Source organism: Asparagus officinalis, chromosome 2 (genome assembly GCF_001876935.1).
Source record: "Asparagus officinalis chromosome 2, Aspof.V1, whole genome shotgun sequence".
Lineage (NCBI taxonomy): Eukaryota > Viridiplantae > Streptophyta > Magnoliopsida > Asparagales > Asparagaceae > Asparagus > Asparagus officinalis.
The window spans coordinates 76,683,714-76,696,318 of record NC_033795.1 but is presented as its reverse complement, the minus strand read 5'-3'; the positions used below and the strand labels follow the sequence as shown (position 1 = coordinate 76,696,318).

The following is a 12,605-nucleotide window of genomic DNA, read 5'->3' as shown; positions in this document are numbered from 1 at the left end:
CTTCCAATTTGAGGGGCGTACGAGGGATTTCAATAGTTTTGACGGACCAAAATGAAATTAAGAACGAAGATTAAATTATTTAGGGAGCAATAATTGAGGGGCTGTCCCAAGCACGATGCCGTCACTAGTCACTTCGTCTTCCGCGCTCGCTGGCTCTGTTTTTGCCCCCCACATCCGAATCCCACATCCAGGGGTCCCCAAAAAAAATGCCCACACCCGCCGATCTCCTCCACGTGGCAGCCATCCCCTACCCCGGCCGCGGCAACATCAACGCCATGCTCAGCCTCTGCCGCCGCCTCCTCCTCCTCGTCAGTAACGATAACAACCTCCTCCACGTCTCCTTCGTCGTCACCGAGGAGTGGGCCCACCTCATCACCACCTCCGATCCTCACTTGTTAGAATCTTGGCTTAATTGCACTTAAATGCCCTATAGTTTCATCTACTTTGTATTTGTATACCCTCACTTGTTCTGGACAGCACCTATGTACCCTGATGTTTTTAACTTTTGCAGTTAAATATCCTTACTTATGCAAATGTGTGAATTTCGCCCTGAAAATTCTCACGTGACATAGAGATCCTAATTGTAGTATATATTAACTCTTGATATATGTTAAATTTATAGCTTATGCCATGAAAATGAGCATGTAGGTATCGCATGAGAATTTCTCGGAGGGAAATCCTCTCATTCGCATAGCTGAGGGTGTTTTAAGTGCAAATCATGACACTTTAGGGCACGTAATTGCTGCCAAAAACAAGTGAGGATATATAAGTGCAGAGTAGCGACACTATAGGATATTTAAGTGCAGTTGACCATTTTTCTCGAAAACATTGATGAAGCCCCCACAAATTAGCCAAGGCTTATTGGACGTATTTATATTAACAGTAGAATTTCATAGCGATTGTATAATCCAACTTATTATCACATATATTGTTGTTAATTAGGTGCAAAAACAATCATTTACACTTCATACTGTGAAACCGTGTGGGGTCCACCTTCACGTGTAGTGATAGGCCAGCATTCTCTTCCGTGTGAAGAGATAAAAGGGGATAGCTTTTTGGTTTTGTTCAGCGGACAAACTCAAGGCCCACCCGGTACATAACTCCCTATAAATAGTCCCCTAGTTTCCCCCCTAGGTTTTCGTGCAAGTGGAAGGGTTCTTTTGGCGGCAGCAAAAGAAAATTGCAGGGAGCAGCAAGGACGTGTGCGAAGGCCAGGGAAAAAGCGGCGTGCAAACCGAAGGCTTGGAGGCGCGTGCAAGGTACGGAAGCAGGGGCTTGGGGAAAAGCAGCGGCTGAGTTCTCTTTTGGAGCAATACAGTGCGGAGGCAGATGAGGCTTTAAGAGAAAAAGTCTTTTGTACGGCTTTTGAGAGGTTTTCTTTTGGGTATCCCTTTTGTTAGAGATTTGAGAGTTAATTGAGGGTTTAAATTGTGAGAGTTGTAAACCCTAGTTGTATTCTTTCCCTCTAATAGTAGATCTCCCCCTTCTTGCCCCGTGGACGTAGGCAGTTTGCCGAACCACGTAAAAATTGGTTGTTTGAGTTTGTGGCCATTGTAATAGTTTTAGGATCCCTCGACAGGTCAGTCCTAGAACTGATGAGAGGAAGAGCCGATATCTCACTTGGTTGAGATATCCGCTTCAGATTCTTGTCTCCTTGGTGAGACGGGAATTCTTATATCGATCTTTCTCTCTTATTGTGCACCAGAAACTCTGCCGAAATTTCCGCTGCGCACAACAAGTGGTATCAGAGACCAGGTTCTAGATCTAGGGTTTGGTTGGAGGAGTAGATCAATTTGGAGGCCCGTTTAGGACTTCGTTGGTGATAAAGGTGGGATCTTTCGGTAAAGACTCTATCTTTCAGCTTTGGATCTATTCTTTGTTCGTTGATGCGTAAGATGTCGGGGAAAGAAGGTGCTTCGGGTGTCGAGGGTGGTGCTTCTGGCGCGAAGACCATTCAGAGTTTGAATATCCACTCTATGAAGATAGATGTGGAGAAATTTAATGGCACAAACAATTTTGGATTATGGAGATGCGAGGTTTTGGATGCGCTGAACGCGCAGAATTTGGAGGATACCTTGGAGTTAGATGGCAAGCCAGATGACGTTGAAGAAAAGGTTTGGAAGAAGATGAATCGAACGGCGTGTGGTGTGATTAGGTCTTGTTTGACTCAAGATCTAAAATATGATGTGATGAATGAGACTTCTGCGAAGAAGATTTGGGAGATTCTCGAAAGCAAGTATTTGACCAAGAGTGTGAAAAATCGCTTGTATTTGAAGAGGAGGCTTTATCGTTTCCAGTTGAAGAAGGGAACCTCCATTAGAGATCACATGAACCACTACACAAAGCTTCTTGCGGATTTGGCGAATGTGGATGTCAAGATTGAAGATGAGGACAAGGCGTTGTTGCTGTTGAGTTCCTTGCCAGACGAGGAATATGAGACCTTCGTTCTTACTCTGATTAATGGGAAGGCATCACTTTCGTATAGTGAGGTCACCGCTGCACTTGTGAATTATCAGCTTCGAAAGAAGGATAAGGAGGCTTCAGTTGAGCCGGTAGCGGAGGCGTTGGTCGCAAGAGGGAAGGGTCCAAACCGAAAGAATTGGAAGTCACAGTCTAGAGTAGGAAAAGATGGAAGCAACAAAATGCAGAAATAAGGCAAACCCAGATGTCAAAATTCAAAATTGAGGAACAAAACAGAATAAAGCCCGGCCCACTAAAACAATAGTAATATAAACGCGAGGAACCAATCTTTCTCCCACAAACCCAACTATAGACAAATCTAAAAGAAGCTCAGAGAGACAAATTCAAGTACAAGATCAAAAATCAAAAGGGCTTCCAATGCCCAATCACCTACCTGCCTTCTGCAACTGCTGCTCGGAATCGAAGTCCTCAAGAAGGGTGATATTACTCCGTTAGATGAGAGAAGAGATCCAGAGACTGCCATTGATGGGAGGGAGGGAGGGAGGGAGAGAGAGAGAGAGAGAGAGGAGAGGGAGAATGGTTAATGAAATGAGGGAGAGGAATGGGGGGGAGAATTTATAATGTGAGGGGAGGTTGTAAGAGAGTGACGCTTTGAACAGAGATCTTGAGCGATATTTTGGCGTTTTAATCGCCAGCGCGAATATATCGCTTGCCTGATGCTCCGATTTTCTCGTGGGAAGTAAAAGATGTCCATGTGCTAAGCACCTGGACGGTCCGAAGCTCAAGCCGGCCTTTCATCAAATCGGTTCGGTCGAGCTGGGCAAAGAACCGGAGTCATAAGTTCATAAAATGTCCTGCACCCCTAGAAGAATGTGATTAGATCCGTCCTACGCTTGGGCACGTGGTTGCAAGTACTAATGGTTATCATCATGTGTTTTATGGAAGCATTTTCTCATATACAAGAGGGGCTGAATCTCAGCCAACTACGATTATGAGGAATTCTCTTCTTTCTTTTATTCATTTTACTGAGATGAAATTACACCTTGTTATATGAGAAAATCTTCTGATATTGACAAGGATACTCATTATTCTTCTCAAAGTAGGACAAATTTTCAAAACCAACCTATTTGGACTTTTATTCCCAAAAAACGACCCCATTCAAAAATAATTGCAAAAACCGACCTGGTTTCAGCCTCAGCGCTGAAACCAGGTCGGTTTTTGAAAAAAACTCTCCGAAACTTCACGGGAGTTGAACTCCCGTGAAGTTTCGTAGTTCAAAAAACTTCACGGGAGTTCAACTCCCGTGAAGTTTCGGAGAGTTTTTTTCAAAAACCGACCTGGTTTCAGCGCTGAGGCTGAAACCAGGTCGGTTTCTCTAAATAAATGTGAAAAGGGTCTTTTTTTGGGAATAAAAGTCCAAATAGGTTGGTTTTGAAAATTTGTCCATAGTTAGCACTTAAAAGTGTGTATATATATATATGCATGTATGTGGCTAAGTTGCACTTAAATGCCTTTAAAGTTTCACTAATCTTGCACTTGAGTGGCACTCATCTTAAAACCGAGAGAGAGAAAAAAAAGCCCCAAATTATCTTAGTATTGTTTGGATTTTGATGGGGGTGAGATCGATTTGGTGAGTTGATACCGACATTTGGAGAGTGTTCGCATTCTTATTTGGGTTCTCGACTTGTTATGGATTGAGTCCGTTGTCGTGAATTGTTTCACTTCGTACTGGATACAACAAGTAAGATATTTGGTTTGGTCGGTGTCGGCTCAGTTTTGGGAAAACTTCACCGAGGTGGAGAATTGTGAAACCGTGTGGGGTCCACCTTCACGTGTAGTGATAGGCCAGCATTCTCTTCCGTGTGAAGAGATAAAAGGGGATAGCTTTTTGGTTTTGTTCAGCGGACAAACTCAAGGCCCACCCGGTACATAACTCCCTATAAATAGTCCCCTAGTTTCCCCCCTAGGTTTTCGTGCAAGTGGAAGGGTTCTTTTGGCAGCAGCAAAAGAAAATTGCAGGGAGCAGCAAGGACGTGTGCGAAGGCCAGGGAAAAAGCGGCGTGCAAACCGAAGGCTTGGAGGCGCGTGCAAGGTACGGAAGCAGGGGCTTGGGGAAAAGCAGCGGCTGAGTTCTCTTTTGGAGCAATACAGTGCGGAGGCAGAGGAGGCTTTAAGAGAAAAAGATTTTTGTACGGCTTTTGAGAGGTTTTCTTTTGGGTATCCCTTTTGTTAGAGATTTGAGAGTTAATTGAGGGTTTAAATTGTGAGAGTTGTAAACCCTAGTTGTATTCTTTCCCTCTAATAGTAGATCTCCCCCTTCTTGCCCCGTGGACGTAGGCAGTTTGCCGAACCACGTAAAAATTGGTTGTTTGAGTTTGTGGCCATTGTAATAGTTTTAGGATCCCTCGACAGGTCAGTCCTAGAACTGATGAGAGGAAGAGCCGATATCTCACTTGGTTGAGATATCCGCTTCAGATTCTTGTCTCCTTGGTGAGACGGGAATTCTTATATCGATCTTTCTCTCTTATTGTGCACCAGAAACTCTGCCGAAATTTCCGCTGCGCACAACACATACATGTTGGGAATTTTACGCCGAAACCCCTAAAACAGCAGAAACACAGTATAGAGAAAAGTACACCAATATTTAACGAGGTTCGATAACTGCTTACGTTTTCGGGAGCCACAAAATTAATTTCTTATTAATTAACAAGAAATTACAATGCAAGAGCAGATCTTAAACTTGAGATCTCTCAATAAATATTAAATATCACTGCAGCTACAGTAATATTATTCCCTCATTATATACCAATTCCTTCTCTCTTGAATCCCCTATTTAATTCTCTCCCTCAAATCTCTCTCTTTAACTTCCCTCAAATCTCAGTGCGCTGAAAAAAAAAAAGATTCGCGAGAGGGGATAGAAGGAGATCTGCCGCCTGCCGCCGCTGAAAGATCACGAGAAAGAGGAGGAGAAGCTGTCACACACCCCCACGAGATCTAGGTTGTCGACAGGTCGTCGACAGCTGTGAGGAGCTCACCTGCGCCTAAACCTCACTTGCGTAGGGTTCTCGAGCTCGCCTAATTCGCTCATTCTTGCTTGGATCTTGCCCGCTCGACCTCGCCTGATTGGAGTCGACATCTCCTGCAGATCCCCAAACTCAAGCTCGCCTGGATCTCTCCGAGCTCGCTTGCATCAACCTCGCCTGACCACCTCCCGCCCTCCTGCACCGTCGAGCTCGCCTACAGCATGATTCGAGCTTGCCTACAAAGCCTCGACCTCGCCTAATGTCGCTCGACAGATCTCGCCTGGACTGCGTCGCCCACGCTCGCCTGCGTGGATCTCGAGCTCATTGAAGCTCACCTCGCCCGCTCGAGCCGTCACCTGCGGAGGTTTGTATCCACACCTAATTCTAATAATCTTCCACTTGGAGGCCAAACCGACGTCAGCAGGTTATCTCAACAAGCATCATCTCCTGTGTGGCTCTGCCCTCATCATCTATGCATGGAAGCCAACTGAAGTTGCGCACAACTTTAGTTTCTGAACGGTCACCGTCTTTGTTAACATATCTGCTGGATTCTTCTTGAAGTCTTCTCCAGTTTTAATACGTCATCTTCCAACATGAATCTGATGAAGTGGCACCGAAGCGCAATATGCTTCGTTCTAGAGTGAAATGCGGAATTCTTAGCTAAGTGGATCACACTCTGACTATTGTTATGCAAAACATTCTTCTCCTGTTTGAATCCCAGCCCTGTTAGCAAACCCTGAAACCATATCATCTCTTTACTGGCTTTAGTCACTGCAACATACTCAGCTTCTGTAGTGGACAGAGTGATAATCTTCTGTATCTATGACATCCAACTAACAACTGTAGTTTCGACGGTGAATACGTAGCCAGTGGTGCTTCTTCGGTGATCAACTTCACCCCTAAAGTCTGCATCTACGTACCATTGCACTTTCATCTCTCCCTTACCAAAGTACAAACACTTATGTGTGGTGCCTTGTAGATATCTCAGAATCCACTTGACTATTTCCCAATGAGTTTTTTCTAGATTCGACATAAATTGGCTGACCACTCCCACTGCATGACCAATGTCTGATCTCGTACAAACCATTGCGTACATCAAACTTTCGATAGCTGAGGCGTAAGGGACCTTAGCCATACTCTCTCTTCTTCTGACTGAGGAGACTGATCATTCAATAGACGAAAATGGCTAGCCAAGGATGTGTTCACTGGCTTGGCGTCGCTCATGTTGAATCTTTACAAAACACGGTTGATGTACTCCGCCTGAGATAACTGCAAGAGACCTCTCTTCTTATCTCTCGTGATTTGCATTCTAAGGATCTTCTTTGCTGGATCTAAGTCCTTCATGTCAAACTCCTTTGACAGCTACTGTTTCAAACTCTTAATATTCTTCATATCTGCACCTGCAACCAACATATCATCAACATACAGCAGTAGGATGATATAACTGGACTGATATCTTTTGAAGTAGTAACAGTGGTCGGCGTTGCACTTCTGGAAACCTTTATTGTGCATGAAGCCGTCAAACTTCTTGTACCACTGCCTTGGGACTTGTCTCAGGCCATACAAGCTCTTCTTGAGTCTGCACACCAGGTTTTTCTTCTTTTATTCTGAGAAACATTCTGGCTGGTGCATATATATCTCCTCTTTTAGATCTCCGTGAAGAAATACCATCTTCATATCTAACTGCTCAAGACGAAGACCTTCAATTGTTACAATACTCATCACAGTCCTGATAGTATTTAGCTTCACTATGGGAGCAAAAATATCGGTGTAGTCAATTCATTCTTTTTGCTGGAATATTTTGACAACTAGCCGGAGTTTATATCTTTTGGAGCTATCCTGCTCCTCTTTTACCCGGTACATCCATTTATTATGGTGTGTCTTCTTACCCATGGGCAACTCAGCTAGTTCTCACGTCTGGTTTGAGATGAGAGACTTCATCTCATCTTTCATGGCAAGCTCCCACTTGCTCGCATATCCACTCTAACAAGCTTCATCGTAGCTTTCAGGCTCCTCTCCATTTGTCAGCAACAGATAGTTCATATATCTCCTGTTAGGCACAGGAGGCCGAGAAGATCTTCTCAATATCGGAGCTGGTGCGTCGGGCTCCTGCGCATCATTTTGTCCAACAAGCTTTTCTGGCTGAGGACCTTCTGCATTGGGTTCTTTTGAGAGGTTACTCGGGACATCATCTGTATCTACAAATATTGACTCGCTCTCTAAGTCAACTATCTTGTGCATGTCCTTATACATCACTTTCTCGTTAAATATCACATCTCTGCTCCTGATCACCTTCTTGTTTTCGTTGTCCCAAATACGGTAGCCCAACTCATCTTCACCATAGCCGATGAAAGTGCATTTCTTTGACTTGGGATCAAGCTTATTCCTGCCTTGATCACTAATATGCACATAAGCTATACAACCGAAAATTTTGAAATGTGAGAGTTTTAACCTTCTTTTCGCACCATACCTATTCAGGTATTCTGTGCTCCAATGAAACCGATGGACCTCGGTTGATCAAGTAAGCTACTGTGTTGACTGCTTCTATCCAGAACTTCTTCGGTAGGTCTGACTATATCCGAATGCTTCTGGCTCTTTCTGTTAATGTTCGATTCATCCGCTCAGCTACACCATTTTGCTGAGACGTGCCGGGCACGGTTCTCTCCATTCTGATCCCGTGCTTATACCAGAACTTTTTTAATCCGATGTCTTCATACTCACCGCCATTGTCGGTCCTAAGCTTCTTTATTCTTGACCATAGCTTTTCATCTCCTAAAAGCTTCAAATACTTCTGATCATCTTTCAGAAAGTAGACTCATACTTTCCGAGAGTGATCATCGATAAAAGTCACGAAGTAGTGTTTACCACCAATGGATGCGGTGGAGGTTGGTCCCCAAACATCTGAATGAACGAGCTCTAGTTTCTCTTTCCTGGGGGTTCTGTCACTTGTCTGAAGGCTGACTCTCTTCTGCTTTCCAAGTATATATTCTTCACACATATCTAAATCAATTGATTCTAGATCTGGGAGTTTTTTCTTTGTGTGCATGATCTTCATCCCCTTCTCACTCATATGACCGAGTTTCTGGTGCCATAACTTTGAAGTCTCATTGCCTGTTGTAACTGAGATCAAACAACGCACACCTGCTGTCATATACAGAGTACCAGTCTTCTGGCCCCGGGCAATCGTTATTGTGCCCTTTGAGATCTTCCAATCATCTTCATAGAAGGTCGTAGTGTATCATTCGCTAGCCACCTGGCTTACAGATATTAAGTTCTTTCTCAGGTCGGGAATATGCCTGACATCCTTCAGCTCCCATACTGACCCGTTCAACTTAATTTTTACTATACTTTTATCCATAATAGCACACGGTTGATCATCACCAAGGTATACGTGTCCAAGATTTCCGGGGGATATACTTCTCGAAGAATTCTTTCTGAGAAGTGGCATGGAATGACACTCCTGAATCTCATTACCTACTGCAACTGAGATCAAACAACGTGCACATGCTGTTATATATAGGGTACCGGTCTTCTGGCCCCGGGCAATCGTTATTGTGCCCTTTGAGATCTTCCAATCATCTTCATAGAAGGTCGTAGTGTATCATTCGCTAGCCACCTGGCTTACAGATATTAAGTTCTTTCTCAGGTCGGGAATATGCCTGACATCCTTCAGCTCCCATACTGACCCGTTCAACTTAATTTTTACTATACTTTTATCCATAATAGCACACGGTTGATCATCACCAAGGTATACGTGTCCAAGATTTCCGGGGGATATACTTCTCGAAGAATTCTTTCTGAGAAGTGGCATGGAATGACACTCCTGAATCTAACACCCAAGATTCCTCCTTGCTCTCCAAAGAGCATATCAATACGTCGTCTCCTCCTGAGGTGGCAATGACATTCACCTCTGCCTTCGCCTTCTTCTCCTTCTGTGCACTCTTTCACTGATTCTTGTAGTGCCCAGTCTTTCCATAATTCCAACACTCGATAGCCTTCAAGCTGTTGCTTGGATTTCTGGATTTGGACCTCCTGTCCTTTGATCTACCTCTGTAGTTTGATTTGTCTCGTTCGTTCCCTCTGGTTGAATTTCTATCTCTTGATTTTATATGCAATATTGAAGATGTTGTAGCTTTACCCGATTCTCTCCGTCGGATCTCTTCACTGAGAACCAGATCACGAACGTCATCGAATTTCAGCTTGTTACTTCCCGATGAGCTACTCATAGCCGTGACTGTAGCGTTCCGACTTTCTGATAGGGAAGACAAAAGTATCAACGCCCGAACTTCATCATCAAACTTAATTTCAACCGAACTTAATTGAGTTGTGACCGTGTTGAGTTCATTGAGGTGTTGTGCTACTGACGCGTCTTACGTCATTCTCAGATTGAATAACCGCCGTATCAAATGAATTTTTTTTGTGGCTGATGACTTCTCATACATATTTGAGAGTGATGCCATAAGACCGCCGTGATCTTCTCCTTCGCTATGTTGAAAGCAACATTACGGGTCAACGTCAATCTGATAACACCGATGGCTTGTCTGTCTAGAAGGTTCCACTCATCCTCCTTCATCGATTCCAGCTTCTTTTCCGATAGTGGTTGATACAGATTTTTCTGATACAGATAATCCTCAATCTGTATTTTTTAGAATTCAAAATCTGATCCATCAAACTTCTCTAATCTCATCTTTCCTTCATCTGCGGTCATCGCTCCCACTTGAATCTGACTACCTCTAAATCGTTTCAGGCTCTGATACCAGTTGTTGGGAATTTTAGATCGAAACCCCTAAAATAACAGAAACATAGTACAGAGAAAAGTACACCAAGATTTAACAAGGTTCGACTACTGCCTACGTCCTTGGGAGCCACATAATTAAATTCTTATTAATTAATAAGAAATTACAATGCAAGAGCAGATCTCAAACTTGAGATCTCCCAATAAATACTAAATATCATTGTAGCTACAGTAATATTATCCCCTCTTTATATACCAATTCCTTCTCTCTTGAATCCCCTATTTAATTCTCTCCCTCAAATCTCTCTTTAATTTCCCTCAAATCTCAGAGCGCTGAAAGAAAAGAATCGCGAGAGGGGAGAGAAGGAGATCAGCCGCCGCTGAAATATCGCGAGAAAGAGGAGAAGCTGTCACACACCCCCACGAGATCTGGGTTTCTCTTTTATAGGGAAACCCTAGCTAAGTTATCGACAGGCTGTCGACAGCTATGAGGAGCTCGCCTGCGCCACAACCTCGCTTGCGTGGGGTTCTCGAGCTCGCCTGATTTGCCCATTCTTGCCTGGATCTCGCCCACTCGACCTCGCCTGATTGGAGTCGACATCGCCTGCAGATCCCCAAAGTCGAGCTCGCCTGGATCTCGTCGAGCTTGCCTGGATCTCGTCGAGCTCGCCTGCATCAACCTCGCCTGACCCTGCACCGTCGAGCTCACCTGCAGCACGATTCGAGCTCACCTACAAAGCCTCTACCTCGCCTGATGTCACTCGACAGATCTCGCCTAGACTGTGTCACCCGCGCTCGCCTGCGTGGATCTCGAGCCCGCCGGAGCTCACCTCGCCTGTCGTCGCCTGCGGAGGTTTGTATCCACACCTAATTCCAACAATACATGCATGAGATTGAATGTACTGGTCTTCCATAGATATAACATTTACTTTATAGAAATTAGGAACCCATAGAATCCGAATCCTCTCATTATAAGCTTTTGAGCAGTTATAAATCCTTCTCCAATGAGGAAAACATTTTCTAATAATATCCACAGATTTTGTACATTTTAGACCGTTACTGGTATATACTCGAACATGTACCGAAAATTTTCATGGCTAACTTGTTTTCTTTGCAGGAGAAACAGTTGAGCCTCTCTGCAAGTACATTCCTGGCCATAATTCATTGCGGTTATCAGACCTAAGCTTCCTTCTCAACTCTAAAAGGCGGCAGAAGCAAGCATTGGAAGTTTTTTCCATGGTAAGAAAAGCAAATTGCATTCTCTTCACTTCCTTCTATGAGCTTGGGGCTCAAGTAATAGACACATTGCGAGAGCAACTTCACTGTCCAGTATACACGATTGGCCCTTCCATTCCCTACATGCATCTTGAGGACACTAATAACAACATTGACCACATCGAAGAATGGCTAGACTCACAACCGAAGGAATCAGTACTCTACATCTCATTGGGCAGTTTTCTCTCAGTCTCGGGTGCTCAAATGGATGAGATTGCAGTGGGTCTAAAATTGAGTGGAGCAAGATTCGTGTGGGTGGTTCGTGGAGATTTTTCTTCAAGGCTACGGGAAATGGCTGGTGAGATGGGGATCATAGTTCCATGGTGCAATCAACTGAAGGTTTTGAATCATCGTTCGATTGGGGGATTTTTGACGCATTGTGGATGGAATTCTACATCAGAGGGCGTTTTCTGTGGGGGTGCCTATGCTTACTTTTCCGTTCTTTAGGGATCAGTTCGTTGATAGTAGACTTATTGTCGATGACTGGAAGATTGGGTTGAATTTGAGGGGAAATATTAAGAGTGAATGCGTAGTTGGTAGAGAGGAGATTTCTTCGGCTGTGAAGAAGTTGATGGATTTGGATTGTGATGAGGGTGGGGAAATGAGGAGAAGAGCTGCAGAGCTCAGAGCGTCTGCTCGTAGGGCGGTCTCAGCTGCTGGATCTTCGACGGAGAATCTTAATTCTATCGTTAGAGCTCTTATGCTGGGTGATGGTCGTTAGTTTGGTATATTTTATTTTTAGCTATTATCGAGAACAGCAGAGGCAACACATTGAGTGATACCACCCTTCAGCGGGAGAGGTTCCAGGTTTGGGATTATCTCATAGTCTCTGTTGTTGTACGATTTACCTATAATTTCCGACGCAAACAACCTATTTCAGCTTTTTGTCTTGATTGAATCATTACACATGGCAATTGTTATTAACCAGGTTTATAATCTACTATTGAGGAAGACAGAGATACCACTCTTAGTTGGGAGGTTCCAGGTGTAATGATTTAGTATAGTACCTTTTTTATATACATTTCTACAGTTAATCTTATTGCACATTTTTAATATATACGCACATGTCCATGCCCAAAATTCTACTTCAATCTATAGTTTAGACTTGAGCGCGATATCCTGATCTAAGCATTTATAATAGTTCAAGGGTC

General features: G+C 43.9%; 1 protein-coding gene across 1 annotated transcript; it reads left to right on the top strand.

Moving 5' to 3' along the window:
* LOC109829644 (UDP-glycosyltransferase 87A2-like) lies at positions 11,276 to 12,339 on the top strand. Its single transcript, XM_020396693.1, has one exon. It carries the CDS (start codon positions 11,416 to 11,418, stop codon positions 11,899 to 11,901), a length of 486 nt encoding a protein of 161 aa, XP_020252282.1. The 5' UTR covers positions 11,276 to 11,415; the 3' UTR covers positions 11,902 to 12,339.

Coding starts and splice junctions, on each gene's coding strand:
- LOC109829644 (XM_020396693.1), top strand. CDS start 11,416: ATGGTAAGAAAAGCAAATTGCATTCTCTTCACTTCCTTCTATGAGCTT.